Source organism: Phascolarctos cinereus, unplaced genomic scaffold, assembly GCF_003287225.1.
Source record: "Phascolarctos cinereus isolate Bilbo 61053 unplaced genomic scaffold, phaCin_HiC Scaffold_4;HRSCAF=312, whole genome shotgun sequence".
In the NCBI taxonomy this organism is placed as follows: Eukaryota; Metazoa; Chordata; class Mammalia; order Diprotodontia; family Phascolarctidae; genus Phascolarctos; species Phascolarctos cinereus.
The window spans coordinates 441837817-441854239 of NW_027555847.1; the positions used below are offsets into that span (position 1 = coordinate 441837817).

Below are 16423 nucleotides of genomic sequence, written 5' to 3' on the forward strand. Positions count from 1 at the left end.
CCTCCTGATATTGGTGTGTAGCCTACAATTTTCTTCTGGGTAGTTGTAGGTAATAGGGTATACTGGAGGTAATAGGGAATCACTGAAGTTTATTAAGTAAAGGGGTAACATCATCTGACCTGCATTTTAGGAAGATCACTTTGACAACTGAGAACTGGAGTGAAGAGACTTGAGGCATTGGAGAACAAGCAGAAGGTTATTGCAGTAGTTTGGGTTTGAGGTGACAAAGGCCTCCACTGGGGTGCTGGGTTTTGTTAAAAGAGAGAACGGTATTCTAGAAGAGATGTTCTAAAGGTAGAATAGACTGGAACTGGTAACAGATTGGATATATAGAGTGACAATGACAAGTTGAAGATGACATAGTCGAGGATGAGTTCTGTTTGGGACATGTTGGATTTAAGATGTTCAAGGGACATTGAATTCAAGATCTTCAATAAGCAATTGGATATGCAAGATTGGAAGTCAAGAGAGATGATGAGGGGGGGCAGCTAGGTGGCGCAGTGGATAGACCACAGGCCCTGAAGTCAGGAGGACCTGAGTTCAAATCTGGCCTCAGACCAAACACTTGACACTTACTAGCTGTGTGACCCTGGGCAAGTCACTTAACCCCAATTGCCTAAAAAGCAAAAAAAAAAAAAGAGAGAGAGATGTTAAGGTTGTATGAATAGACCTGAGAATAATCTGTTCAGAATAAACTGAATAATAAATGGATCCACTGGAATTAATGAGATTACTGTGCAAAATAGGATAGAGAGAAAAGAGAAAAGGGCCCAGGACAGAGCCTTGGGAGACAGCCATAATTAGCAGGAAAAACCTAAATGATGATCCAACAAAGGATGAGAATATGTGGTCAAACAGGTCAGAGGAGAACCATAGCAGTGTCATGAAAACCTAAAGAAAGAAGAATGTATCAAGGAGAAAAGGGTGATAGTGTTGGAGGCTGCAGAGAAGTTAAGAAAGATGAGGACTGAGAAAAAGTCATTCGATTTGTCAATTAAAAGAGCGTTGGTAGTTTGGAGAGAGCAGTTTTTTATGATGAATGATGAGGTTGAAGGCAATGCTTCAGTGAGTTTAGAAGACAGTGAGAGGAGAGGAAATGAAGGTAGATGTAGATGATTTCCTTTGTAGATTGTAGATGACTTCCTCAAAACATTTAGCTATGAAAGGGATGAGAGATGTAGGATGAGGGCTGTCAGGGGTAGTTAGATCAAATGAAGGGTTTTTTTTTGTTTTTAAAAATGGAGGAGACATGAGCTTGTATGAAGAAAGGAAGCAGCCAGTAGAGAGGGCAAGATGGAAGATAAGTGATAGAGTGGGAATGATAGAGGAAACAATCTGCTGAAGATGAGATGGAATGGGATCAAGGATATACATAGAGGGGTTGGCCTTGGGAAAGAGAAGGGCCACCTCTTCATGTGAGATAGGGGTGAAGGAGGAGATACTGGAGGATGAGAAATGAATGATATGAGATGAGGAGGAGGGTAGAAAAGGAAGTTCCCAGCAAATGGTCTCAAGCTTTTCATCGAATTAAGAGGAGCTCATCAGCAGAAGGTTGGGTTCAGGGTATAGACTTTTTTTTTTTTGTGAGGGGCAGGTTGGAGGGGGAAGGAGAAGGGAGATGGATAATTATCAAAGACCAGTTACTAAGGCTTGGAGAGGCTGTGATCTGCAGCAATGGAGAGGGTAGCCTATGAAATTACCAATTGCTGAAGTATTTAAGTTATTAGGCAAAGTGTCCTATCTGCAAATGAGACCATTTTAGGATGGCAGATTTTAAGTTACAGTTTTCAATTCAGCCAGTATGTATTGAGCATCTATTTTGTGCTTTACCCTGTGCTAGAAGTAGGATTGTGTGATCCTAGGAAGCTGTGCAGCTGCTTCTGGATGGTCCTGCTGATCAGTCTTTCCAAAAGATGCATCTGTTTTCTTCTCCTTGACTCAAACTAGCAAAGGCATACCTCACCACATGAAGTAGAGGTGGTTTTTTTTGAAACTTTATAGGCATTTGGGGTTAAGTGACTTGCCCAAGGTCACACAGCTAGTACGTGTCAAGTGTTTGGTCCAGGGCTGGATTTGAACGCAGGTCCTCCTGACTTCAGGGCCAGTGCTCTATCCACTGTGCCATCTAGCTGCCCCTGAAGTAGATGTATTTTTGAACAGTCCCATGTGACAATATATTTTTATGGTAAATGGCATCAAAGTTCTAAGAAATTAAGAAAACTCTACTTATAGAGATAAATAATTTGTCATTATAACTATTTGTAAAGCAAATATTCACCCATTAATCAAACTTTTTTTTCTGCATGTGGGTGGAAAAAAAATTTTTTTTTGCATGCAAGTTTTAATTCACTATAGGCAAATCCTATGTGGAAATTTCCAATTTTCAAAAAGAAAAAATAGGGAGAAATTAAAATTTTTTAAAAATATTACCTATTTTAGAGCTAGAAGGTGCCACTCATTTTACATATGAGGAAACTGGTCAAGAGAGATGAAGTGACTTGGCACAAACGTTAATTAGCAAATCCAGGTTTCAGACCCAGGTCTTCTAGATTCAAATCTAATGCTCTTTTCCCTACTGCATGCTTCACATTTAATTCAAAGTTGTCCTAGAGGTACTTCAATACACACACACACACACACACACACACACACACACACACACACACACACCCCACAAAGATGAATCACTGGTCAGGTGAGCAGCAGAGTGGGTGGGGCCATCCTGGGGTTTATTTATTATTATGCCTACGTTATTCTCTCATCAGAACAGGCTTCAAACTCACTGGACTGATTGATAACTTTGCAGCTGAAAATAAGAAGGTAAATGAATCTATTCCTTTCTATTCTTTTATTATTTCTAGGTTTCTTAGGGTGTTCTCTTGCCATGCAATTCTGTAAGAAGTAAACACTGTAAATAGTTTCTTGGGAAGAAGAAGCCTTGGGAAGAATGCAAACTTTTAAGGCTGACTAGCTTCTCAGTAAAAAAAAAAAAAAGCAAAACAGAAACAAAGGTTAATATCAGTGGGCCTACCATGTACTGTATGTTGAAAGCACTGGTTATGATAAGGTCATGTAAGATATATTTTAACTCTGTTGGCTAAATCAATTTTGACCTAGGAAATTTGTCTCTCCTCAAATAGATGCTATTTATTTATCAACAAGCATTATTAAGGGTCTACCATGTGCCAATCATTGTGCTAGGTGCTCGGAATAACAAAGATAATAATGAATGAGTCATTGCTAGTGTGATGTAGTGGAAAGAGCCATGGTCTGTGCGTTCTAGTACCATCTCTGTTAACTCATTAAGCTGGATGATCTTCACAACACACAGCAGCTATTTACTCTTCACAATAGTCCTGTGTTAGTGACTATTATCCTCATTTTAAAGATGGACAAGGTGAAGCCTAGACAGGTAAAGTAACTTGCACATGGTCATACAACTAGAAAGTATCAAAAGTAGAATTCAAAGTTTTTCTGACTCCAAGTCTAGGACTTAATCAACTATGGCAAAATCATTGAGGGTAGGAATTTTTTTTCTTCCTTTCTTTTCTCTTCTCTTCTCCTCTGCTCTTTACTCCTGTCTTCTTCTCTCCTTTTTTCCCCTCTCATTTTCTGTCCTGTCCTGTCCTTTTCTTTTCTTCTCTATTTTTATCCCTAGCATCTAGCTCAGTACATGGCCTGATTGACTGACATTCAGGGTTTGGGGTTTCTTGTTTTCTTAGGCCTCAGCAGTGTGAAAATGCCTTCTCTCAGTGAAGCAACTGCCAAATTTGGCTTTAGTATTTTCAAAGAATTCAAGCAAAATGCAGGTGGTAATATGGTCTTTTCCCCTCTGGGCATTGAAGCAGAATTGGCTATGACCTTACTTGGAGTCAGAGACAAAACTGCATTTCAGATGCAGAAGGTAAATAAATGCAGACTGTGCTTGGTTTCATTTCCTCAAATGGCCTTTTTGTGGTTTTGTTACAGAAAGAGAGTTTTTTGTTTTGTTTTTGGTTTTTAGGCTGTGTTCCAAATACAGACTTGTGGAATTTTATAACAAGTCCTAATTCAGGGTAATTTTTGCATAGCATATTCTGGCATACAAAACAGACTTTCATGTCAGATTTGCCTAAAGCTTGTCTCAATCACACGGTTGAAGTGTATTCCGAATTGCACTTGCCTTAGATTACAAGTAAGATTTGTTTACATTTTCTTAGCAGACAGCAAATCAGAGGGAAGTTTTTGATTTGTAATACAACTTTATTTTCATAATCTGAAAAGTATACAGAGCATGCTTGTTATTAACTATGAACTAACACAAGACTGCTTGCTAGGAATCTGGAACTATCAGTCTGATCCCATGTCACAATTCAAGATTTTTTTTTTAGAAAGTGTTAATACCTCTGGAAAGGGGTGTTAACTGAAACTGAAAGACTGAATATAGAACACGGATGTATGTATAGGGCTGGATTTAGAGTACTGGATTAAAATCCCAGCTCTGCTTTTTACTCTCTGTATAATCATGGGAAAGTCACCTCATCTCTCTGGGCCTCAGTTTTTGGGCCTCAGTTTCCTCAGCTGTAAAATGAGAGAGTTGGTCTTGATGTCTATGGTCCCTTCCAGCTATACATCCATGATTCATTTACTATTTTTTCCCAAATGTATAATTGAGAAATGCATATATATATTTTTTCTTCTGACCCTCATAACAACTTTTCATATATTTTTCAGGTGCTTCACTTAGATGAAGTTACAACAGGTGACAGGCCAACTGTTGGAGACAGTCATGGTATATCAGCGGTGAGCTATATGACAGCAGGGAGTGCGAGATCCAGCCATGACCGATGCATGCTCCAAACTGGGCCCCCCATTACCCAAATGAGAGTGTCAGAAAAACTAGCTCTTCTGGCATACACATTTCCCCAAAAAGGGATATAGGCTAGCATCCAATAAGGAAAGGTCTCAGGTACAGGATCCTTCTGTCGACTCAAAAGGGAAGAAACTCTCCTTTAATGTTCAAGGAAGACTCTCACAGCTGGTTGTACTATATTTGAAATGTGGAAGATGTGGCAACAGGCTCTGGGTGTGGAAGAAAGAAAAAGATACAGTTGTTATTATTCAGTCATTTTCAGTCATGTGCAACTCTTCTTGACCTAATTTCAGGTTTTCTTGACAAAGATATTGTAGTGGTTTGCCATTTTCTTCTTCTGCTCATTTTACAGATGAGGAAACTGAGGCAGACAGGGTTAAGTTTCTTGCCCAGGTAACACAGCTAGTAAGTGTCTGAAGACAGATTTGAACTTAGGATGATAAGTCTTCCTGACTCTAGGCCAAACACTCTATCCACCTATTTATTTGTTGTAAGGGAGTTTTTATTTTTTGGGGGGGAGGTGGTTGGAGGAGTTGTAGGAGATATTGACACAGAAGAGAGCAAAAGGAAGCTTTTCCTAGGCTAAGATCAGCTCAAGAATCTTCTCTTTATCTGAAGGCTCTCTATGGAACACCTGGAGAAATCCATTCCCAGTTTCATTCCCTCTTGGCAGAAATCAACAAACCCAATGATGACTATTTACTGACCATTGCTAGCAGACTCTATGGAAGCCAGACATTTCAGTTCCTGCAGGTAAGTATTCTGCTTCTATCACTGATAATTTAAATGTAGATGCTGAATACATTGGTGCTCAAGATCACATCATTTTCTCTTACCTAAACAAAATTCACTTACTAGAAGTCACAAGAGGTAGTAGGTGAAAATGCATAGCAGATGTCTGGCATTTTCACATTGGTTTTCAGAGAATGTTTTTTCCTTTTGGAAGTATGTGCAGGGTTCAGAATCCTTAGGTTTTCAGGTTAAGAAACTCAATTTTGCAGATTAACCCAAAAGAATTGGCTCATATTAACTGCACTAGAGGCTGATTTATAAGCCAGAATGCCAATTTATCAATTTATAATAAGGATGTTTATTTGGTATGATATCCAGGACTAGTCATGTGCGTAGGACTCTGCCTAGTGGGGTTTATCACATCAGGAGTGTAAATTATAGAGTAAATGGTTGCTCTGTAGGCAAAGGATCAGAAAAGAAACCTGATTGTTGACAAAAGGAAATATACAATGAGCTAATATGCCTTGGTATATCATCCTTCTCCCCTACAATAGTGACATTGTAGATAGACCAATGAATTTTTTACTATCCCATCAGATTTTCCTCAATATTCTTTATTGACAATAATAATGACTAGCATTCATATCAAGTATCAGGATTTTGCAAAGAGCTTTACGTATTAACTCAGTCGATCTTCTTAACAATCCTGTGATGTAAGTGCAATTACTATTCCTATTTTACAGATGAGGAAACTGAAGTTGAAGAGGTTATGTGACTTGCCCAGGGTCACAAAGCTATTAAATGGCTAAGACAGGATTTGAATTCAGGTCTTCCTAACTCTAAATCCAACACCATATCCACTGCTCTCCCAGCTACTTCATTGTCACCACGTTTCTTTTCCAGTTGTGGGCAAACTTCCTTTACCATTTGTCCTTTCTTCTGAGGAAAGTGTGGTCTCTGATTAGCTCCATCTCAATTACAATCTGTGAGCCAAGCTCCCTCACTGATCAGGGGCTGGTGTTAGATATACATTCTGAGACCCTTTCCCAAATTGATTTTCCATTCTTAGCAGCCCATACAGATCAGCAGGCCTCTGCAGAACAAATACCATTCCTTGAGAAACAAAGATGGGAAAACCTTGTCCTGGCTACTGACCAAAATCCTTGATTCTGAGCAAAACAAAGGCAGAGAACAAAACACCATTTATTTATTTATTTTTAGGCAATTGGGGTTAAACGACTTGTCCAGGGTCACACACCTAGTAAGTGTCAAATGTCTGGTTTGAGGCCGGATTTGAAATCAGGTCCTCCTGACTTCAGGGTCAGTGCTCTATCCACTGCGCCACCTAGCAGCCCTTCTAAAATACCATTTACAAAGATGTCCAGAGGTGCTTTTATAATATTATTCCTGCAGAGGCTATCCAAAGTTTGGTGCATTTGCACAGGAAATAACCCAGAAAACTGGGGTGGGGTAGTGTCTATAATGATAGAGACAGCTGTTAACAAGGAAAGATTGTCCTTACTGCCAGGATCAACATGCTTGTCTGGTAGGTATGATAGTTACAATTGTGGCATTGACTGCCCATGGTTATATCATGGGTAGGGTGCCACTTTTGATGTTGCCAACTGATCTGAGGTACTCTGTGTTGCTGAAGGCATTGATGTGTCCTTATGACATTTCTGTCATAGCAACATTTACTTTATCATGGACATGACAGTATTGAAGATTCCAGCTTATCTTACTTGGGTTACCTTTTAGAGTAGCATCTTCTGAAGAGGTTTTAAGGAATCTTAGATGGAGAGCTGGCCTTGGCATCAGGAAGACATGAGTGCAACTCCCATCTTTGTGGTACGTATCAGCTATATAACCCTGGGCAAGTTCTTTAACCTCTCAGTGCCTCTAAGCCTGCTTGCAAATCTGCACTTTAAGAGAGTTTTTCCTGTAGTGATAATATGAAGTCTGTCATAGGTCCAGAACAAAAAAACAGTAATCACTCTATGATGGTGGGTTATTTCCATAGTAGCTCATCCATTTTTTGAAGGCTTCTTCCTGTTGCTACAGAACTGGATATCTACAGGTTTTTTGCTTACCTGTCCAAGGTGTTTGCCTCAAGTTGCTCTGAAGTGCTGATTGGCAAGCTTAGATTCTTTGGATGCTCCTAAAGTTCCAAGAATGAGCTTTCCTCTGTACCCTGCAGAGCACCTGAGAAGAATGGCCCAGATGTCTAAGGTAGAAGTTAGCTTGGTACAGTAGCAATTTGGCTGGATTAGAAAGTCAGCAGAGATGGAATCACATCCTAACTCTTCCACTTACTATCTGTGTGATTTTGATCAAGTCACTCTAACTCCTCTGAACCTTTGTTTCCTCATCTCTGAAATGACAGATCTGGATCAGACAATCTCTATGGTCCTTCCCAGCTCTAGATATATGATCCCTGTGTTCAATCCAGGTGACCATTAAGTATTGAAATGGCAATTCTTGAAGCCATATCCAACAACTGGGAAATTATTAGAAGAAACCATTCAGCTCCAAAGAAGACCCTCCTGAATCCCTCAGCCATGTGGGGTTCCCATGCCACCATCTTCAGTGATTATTCAAGAACTTAATTCTAACTCTATTCAGTTCAACACCCTCCCACACCCATCCACACTCAGTTATTTTCCATCTTCCCACTGTTGGAGTAGTATATGAGGTGCCATCACATGCCTTCTATAATTATTTGTCTAAACAACACTTTTCTCATTTCATTAATCCGTCAGTAGGTCAATTATCCATATTTTTAACCTCAGCTTTTGTAACTAAAAAAGGTGCTTGTAAACATGGCATGGGTTATTAATATGCTTTCAGTTCTATTTCCACCTGAACTTGCCAGATAGATTAATCATTGTTTTCCTTTTGACTAACCACAGAAACTCATGGCCAATTACTGATGGCTGGATTTGGAGCCAAAGGGCCTAGTCTCGAATCCTGCCTCTGTCACTTATTACCTGTGTGAGCTGGGGCAAGTTTAGCCTCTCTTTACAGATGTTTCCTCATCCACAAAATGATGGAGTTGGGTTAGATAATCTATAAGTTCCTTCCAGCTCTAAGTCTATAGACAATGAGGCCATGTTTTAGGATGGTTGAGTAGTAGAGTGATTCAGAGAGATTATATGTCTAGATTTTGAATTCTACAGTGTTTAAGATATGGCACTTTCCACCATGGCATTAGCTATTTGAATTCTGTATTCCCTGTACCTGGCCAATCCATGGATGTACACATTCATATTTCTCTGTTGTTTCAAAGTCCTACTTAGATGGCATAAAGGATATTTACAATGCAGGGCTGGAAACTGTGGATTTTTTACATGCTTCAGAAGACAGTCGAGGGAAGATTAATTCATGGGTTGAGAATCAAACAAATGGTAAGTAAGGAATAAGAACTTACTTTTCCTGATATTTCTAAAGGGTGATATTTAGATGCACGTTAAATTGGGCACTAGATGTAGAAAAATCAGTGAGCTAGGAATTGCCAGAAAGTCTGGGTTAGTTGGTAATAATTGGTAATAATCTAGGTAAATGACTTAGTTTCTAAATCTGGAAATGAGGGTGTTAACTACAACCTCTAAATCCTCTCCAATACTCTAGACAAGGCTGTTGTTGAGAGGAATTGATCAATAACTTGTCACACACTTCTAGCGCCTAAGATGAATCAGCATCAGAGATCGCTCTATTCACATCACTCTTATGATTGTTCTTGAATATTGCCATCCCCAGCCCCATCCCCTTCCCAAATTAGTCTTTGATGCTACCTTATTTTCTCCCACTATTAGTACTGTTTACCTTTTCAGAAAATGTCTTTTTGTCCTGTAGTAGGGGCTTCCTCACATGCTCTCTCTAGCTTAGAACCTTTATTTGTTGTTGTTGTTAAAAAAAAAACAAAACAAAACATTTGGTGTTTTCTTGGCAAAGATACTGGAGTGGTTTGGCATTTCTTTCTCCAGCTCATTTTACAGATGAAGAAACTGAGGTAAACAAGGCTAAATGACTTGCTTGGGGTCATATAGCTAGTGTCTGAGGCTGGGTTTGAACTCAGGTCTTCCTGAATCCAGGCCAGGCTCTCTCTCCAATGTGTCACCTAGGTGCTCTAGAATCTTTATGCTGCATTCTTTTCTCCTCATGGTCTGATTTATTGTATTTGCTTTGCTCCAACCTATATCCACTGAAACTAATCTCCTCTGGCTCAAGGGGTTAACTTCCTATGGTAAGAAATTAGTTCCTGTGGTAGTTTGCTAGAGAGATAGAGCTAGAGGACCTGCCCCAAGAAATATTAACCAAAGCTTTTTTGAGACAATGCTTGTTTTTGTTTTCTAATCCATGAATGATTCTGGCTAGTCAAACCTCTTAGTAGGGGATGGTGCTGAAGAGGTCTAGGGGTTTTGGGGTGCTGGGACCCCAAGATCAAGGTACCGGGCCTTGCCTGAATGAATTCAACTCAAATCTTCTTCAGCCAGAGGAAAAGTTTATTAGTGGTAAAACATATAGGCCAGGTGACACCCGTAAGGATGAGCGGGCATGAGAGGTTCTCAGCCTTGTCGGCCTGAGATTCTCAGCCGGGTGACACCCATAAAGATGAGCGGGCATGAGAGGTTCTCAGCCTTTTGAGCATGAGATTCTCAGCCTCTGAATGAGGGCCAAGGTGGATCTTAAATACTAAAGTAACTTTGGGTGGCCAGAGAAGGGGGTTGGGTAAAGGGTGTAGGTAACAATTCTAATTGGGGAGGTCAGCGAGATTGAATAGACAATGGGAATAGATAATGGAGGAACAGGAAGGCAGAAGTTTGAAAGGCATCTGCACAAAATCAAGGTGGGGCTAGGACTTTCAAAAGGAGATAAAGGAAGGCCTTTCTGGGGCCTATAGACAAAAGGGAGCCTAAGGCTTTCAAAGGGAGATGAGGGGAGTTGATTAAGAAATTTGAAGGTTCAAGGGTTTTCCTGGGTCCTGTAGACAAACAGGAGCCAGATTCTATTCAGGGCAAGGGTTGAAGGTGCATCTGAATAAGATCTAAAGGTAAGCTAGGGCTTTCAAGGGAGATGAGGGTCTGGGGCCTGTGAGTCAGATTCCCTTTGAGGCAAAGGGTGAAGATCTTGGCTTGGGCCCCGCCCTCATCAGTGCCACTCTTGAAGGCTGCTATGTTTGGGTAGGCATATATAGCTCCATGAGGAAGGAGAGCTTCTCCATCTAAATGGACTTCGTATAGTACTTTGCTCATAGAAGGCACTGAAGACATTGGTTGAATTGAATAGAATGGATGAGGCCCTTGTTATTCTAGGAGTAGGGGTGGGGATGGGGGGAGGATGCTAATGCATTGTAATCTGTTTTTAAGAGCTGGCCTTGGAAATGTGAGTGGTTTCAAAATGTGAAGAATCTTTTCTCTGACCCCATCTCTACTCTTCAGTGACTAGTCTCATACCGTAGGAAGAACCAGTCGAGAGGATGGTTTCTGCTGACATACCGAGCTGCAGTGTTTATTAGCAAACTTCTTGGCTCAGTTTTTGTAAATGAAAAAAAAAATTAACACAAAATGTGATATTTATTCTTTTGTCTCTTTATTTACATCTAAGGAAAAATCAAGGAGCTATTTTCAGCAGGTACTATTGACCCAGCTACTGTCCTGGTACTGGCAAATGCCATTTATTTCAAAGGAAATTGGGCCGTGAAATTTAAGCAAGAAAATACTCAAGAAATAAATTTCAGGACAAACAAGGTACTGAAAAGACGTCTTCTGATTTCCCTTTTATTTTTTCTTTTTATTAATTTTATTTTAATTGATATCTTTTGTTTTAACACTACTTTTATTTCCCTTCTCCTTTAATCAGCAAGCCTTACCTCTCTCTTAACAAAGAATAAAAAATGAAGAGAAAAAATACAGTTTAGAAAAACCAACCAACACAGCAAAACGCTTAAACTTTTCAATGGTATTTGCTGTTTTACCTGCAGCAAGTTAGAAAAATAGTCATTTTATATCACTAGACTATGAAAAAGTTTTATTTTATAGCATTAGACTATGTCCATTCACAAGGGCTCTTAACCAAGAAACAAACCAACGAATATTTACTAACCAACAACTATGTGCCAAACAGTATAGGAAGAAGTACGACACAAAGAAGGGGTTTACAATTCAGTTGCAAAAGAAAATGCCAACAGGTTAAATATTTGGAAGCAATGGAAGAGATTTCTCAACATACTACTGTAGTTAATTACTGAATGATGGTTTCAGATAAGAAATGCCTTGGTTCATGGCAGGGGGAGATCACTGTGGGTTAGAGTGGTTGGGAGTTCTTGCTGGTGTTGGTGAAAGAATTAGAGGCATGGCTAAAGACCGGTAAGGCTTTCAAAAGTCATGGCAGATGAAGGAGGGTGTCCTAGACAGGAAGGAAAGCACAAGATAAAGTCAAAGAAAATGATTCTGTGGCAAGATCTGGCAACTGATTGGATACGTAGGATAAAGAAGACATATAAGTTGAGGATAATTTTTGAAGTTACAAACCTAGGAAATCAGAAAGATAGTGGTGCCATTAACAGAAATAGGGAAGTTTAGAAGAGGATAAGGGATGTGGGTAAAGATAATAAGTTTAGTTTTGGACATGTCGAGTTGAGATGTCTTTGGGGCATCAACTTTGAAAAGTTTGATATGAAATAGGTGATGCAGAGCTAGTGCTTAGGAGAGAGACTAGTGTTGGAGATACCATTCATTAAAAGAAAAAAAAATCACCCCCTGTTAATGCCACTCTTCTTGACACATTTCAACAATGTTAGACATGAAAAATGATCAGTATGTTGGCACAATCCAATGTTATTTTAAGGGATGATAATTTTTTTCTATTAATGTTGGTTTATTAGTGTTGGCAGCTAGATGGCACAATGGATAGAGCTCTGGGCTTGGAATCAGAAGGATTCATCTTCATGAGTTTAAATCTGGCCTGAGACACTTATAAGTTGTATGATCTTGGGCCAGTCATTTAAGGTTGTTTGTGTCAGTTCCTCATCTGGAAAATGAGCTGGAGAAAGAAATGGCAAACCAAAATGGAAAACCCCAAAATGGGGTCATGAAGAGTCAGACATGACTAAACAACTATGAGAACTTTGGTAAGATGAGAAAAAAATTCCTATTTTGTACTACTCTAAGATAACATTTTAGTCATGAAAGGATATCAAGAGTTATTTTAGGATTAAACTGAATAGATGATTTTGAATGAATCTGCTGAAATTAACCAGTTCAGATTTAGCCTCCAGCCGTTTTGTTTACGCTATTTGCGAGGCTTCTCTAGGATTCCATTTGTGGGAAGGCAGAAATAACAACTCACCACTTTTTTGAGGGTTCAAATGCATCCAACTACTCTTTAATCACTGCATTTAATTAATGTTTTCAAGGCCTATTACTGTAGAAGTGGATGTGTCACATCCCCTGGCTTGATGGTTATATTTGTATACCTGACAATAAAGGGTTAAAACATACTTCCAAGTTAGAACTGGATTGTTAATCTGATTCTTTCTGGAGAAATCTGTTGCTAAAGTGGGCTGTACTTTAAAGTTGATTTAAAAATGATCAGTTAGTCAACCCCACGTAGCCATGGTCAAAGCGGAACAGTTTGCTGAAGTTGTTAGTTTATTTTTTTGAAAATATCCTGACATTTTTGATATTATTGAGTTTTTAAAAGGCTAAGTTCTCAGGGAAATAAAGTATTTATTGGATAATTATTATTTTCTTTTATTATAGGACACAAGCAGACCTGTGCAGATGATGAAACAGACAGGCTTCTTCAATATGGGATACATTGAGGAATCTCAGGGGAAGATTCTTGAATTACCATATACAAACAAACATCTAAGTATGTTTGTTCTGCTACCTTCTGATAGCAGCAGTTTAGAGAAGGTAAAGAAACAGAGGCTCTTTGCTCAGAGTATATTCAAGCATTTTCTTGGCAATTTGTTTATGAAACCACAAATAGACACAATTAATCCCCTTCCTTGCAACTGATTACAGTAAAGGGCATGAAAGAACAAGGGCCTTGTCTTCTCATTGTTCTGAGATTAGATGTGTTTTCACAGAGAGCAAGACTGTAGTACAGGGAATGTTCTCAGAGATAGTGTCTCCTGCCACAAGGATTTTATCCTCTGAGGGTTCTGAGACTAGATGCATTTCCACAGAGAGCAAGCTTGTAGTAACCAGAGCATTCTCTAAGATATTGTCTCCAGCCACAAATATCTTGTCCTCTAAGTCTTATGTAGTTGAGCTGACATTTGTTTTTCCTCCCCCTTCCTGGAGGTGAGAGGTTCCCAGGTATTACACATTGAACATGGTTTCCAAATGCATCAATCAGTTGGGCTAACTTTTTCCCTCCTCTGTCACATACTCTCCTGCACATGCAGGCACACACAGGATCCTCAGGGATCAGTCAGGTGAGGAGAGGGAGGTAAAGGGGGGAGGGTTAGAAGAAGGTGGTAAGAGAAGGGAGGAGCAGGGCTGGGGAGGGGAAAGGAAGGGAAGAAGGTGAGAGGCAGGTGGACAGCTGCCAGCAGCTCCCTCTCTTGACTGTGGGGAACAGGGATAAGAACACTTTTAAAGCATAAAAACACATTGTTAATCCATGTCTAAGTTTTCGCATGTACGATGTGAATGGAAACCGGTTTGCTCTGCAGACACACAACCATTTACAATTCTGATGATTTAAAACCTCCCCTGTTATGATGGCATTTGTCCTATTTTCTTTTGTAGTTGGAACAAGATCTCACCTTTGAGAAATTATTAGAGTTGATGAATCCTGAGAATATGGCCCGAAAAGAAGTTAATTTGCATTTTCCTCGGTTTAGAATAGAAGAGACTTACTCTTTGAGGCCCACATTGGAAGCTATGGGGGTGACAGATATATTTGATGCAGAAAGTGCTGACTTTTCAGGAATGACAACCCAGAGGGGCTTGGCTGTGTCCAAAATCATCCATAAATCCTATGTGGAGGTGAACGAGGAGGGCACGGAAGCAGCGGCTGCCACTGGTGTTGTGGTTGGATATAACTCTTCCAGAAAGGAAGAATTTAATTGTGACCACCCATTTCTCTTCCTCATTCGACATAACAAAAGCAATAGTATTCTCTTCTATGGCAGAGTTGCTGCCCCTTAATAAAGAGCAGTTGGGAACCGATAAAATAGAAGCTCCTTGAGGGGAGGAACTGTTTCACTTTTGTCTTTGTATCCCCACAGAAGCTATTGCGTAAAAGATGCTGAACAAATAAACATTTGTTGAATTGAATTTACTCATGCTAAATGAGAAGTGGTTGAAATAACTGGGATATTTGTTTTTCTTTTAAATTTTATTCTTATTTTTGGCTCTGACTTTTCCCTCCCTATACTTCCCCCCTCCTGTGGAGAAGACAAAAAATACTTTACCCTTTGTACACACGAAGTCATGCAAAACATTCTGTATTAGCCATGTTTCAGAATAAAGAAAAATAAAGGGGGAAAATATGCATCAATCTGCATTCTGAGTCCATCAGTTCTCTATGTGGAAATGGACAGCATTTTTCATCATGAGTTCTTTGAAACTATGGTTGATCATTATAATGATTAGGGTTACTAAGTCTTTTACAGTTGATTTTTCTACAATATTGCTATTACTGCATACAATGACCTTCTGGTTCTGCTTACTTCACTTAGCATCAGTTCATGTAAGTCTTCCCAGGTTTTTCTGTGTGTGTATGTGTTTTTTTTTTAATGGGGCAATGGGGTTAAGTGACTTGCCCAGGGTCACACAGCTAGTGAGTGTTATGTCTCTGAGGCCAGATTTGAACTCAGGTCCTCCTGACTCCAAGGCCAGAGCTCTATCCACTGCACCACCTAGCTGCCCCCCAGTTTTTTTGAAACCATCCTGCTCATCATTTCTTATATCACAATACCATTCCATCACAATCATGTACTACAACTTGTTCGGCCATTCTCCATTTGAGGAGGTGTGGCTGAAATCTAAGAATATGGGATGATTTTCCTTTCCCTCTTCTGAAATGCCTTATTATTGTTGAGGATACCACTATCCTAGTTACCCAGGTCCACAACCTAGGTGTCATTCTCTGCTCCTTATTCTCATTCATTTCCCATATCCAATCTATCACTAAGTCCTATCAAGTCTCTTGTCTCCCCTCTCTCCTCTGATGCTACTGCCACCCTGGTGTAGGCCCTCATCACCTCACTTCTGGACACTTACATTAGCCTTTAGGTTGGTCTCCCTGCCTCAAATCTCTCTTCAGCCTTGTCCATCCCCTGCTTAGCTGCTCCTAAAGCACAGGTCTGATCATATCACCTCTTCCCTCCCCTACTCAACTCCCCTTTTACCTCTGGGGTCAAATGAAAATCCTGTTTGGCTTTTAAATTCCTAAGAACTTTAGTAGCCTCCTCACCCCATTAAACTGAAGATGCCTTGGGAAAGCTCTAATTTTGGGAATTAAATCTGTCAGAGTAAGACCAATAGTAATGGCTGAAAGCCTCTTTTCTGGAGAGTTTGGATATTAACTATCTTTACAATTCCCTGGGGATCTCCCCCTGCCCCCCACCTCCCATCCTCCAACTTGTATGAATCAGTACCAGTCTCCAGGTCCAGACTGTTTGCTCCCTGCCCCCGGTGTCCGATATTGCTTAATATAGACATGAAGCCAATAAAAACTCACCAGACTCTACTGGTTTTGGGTCTCAATTCTATCCAGAGCCCCAGTCAGCGGAACTGGTCCACTTCTGCTGTTCTCCTTGGTTGCCCCTATTGTAAAATGTGTGCTCCATGTTTTCTTGTATTGGACCAACTATCAAAGTAT

General features: G+C 39.9%; 1 protein-coding gene across 1 annotated transcript; it reads left to right on the top strand.

The window, feature by feature from the left end:
* Positions 1-2767: 2767 nt before the first annotated feature.
* Positions 2768-14874, top strand: LOC110214670 (serpin B4-like). Its single transcript, XM_020995695.1, has 8 exons — positions 2768-2820; positions 3723-3904; positions 4714-4782; positions 5471-5605; positions 8871-8988; positions 11189-11331; positions 13345-13500; positions 14344-14874. The coding sequence occupies exons 2-8, from the start codon at positions 3740-3742 to the stop codon at positions 14743-14745; spliced, it is 1188 nt and encodes a 395-aa protein (XP_020851354.1). The 5' UTR covers positions 2768-2820; positions 3723-3739; the 3' UTR covers positions 14746-14874.
* The last annotated feature ends 1549 nt before the right edge of the window (positions 14875-16423 follow it).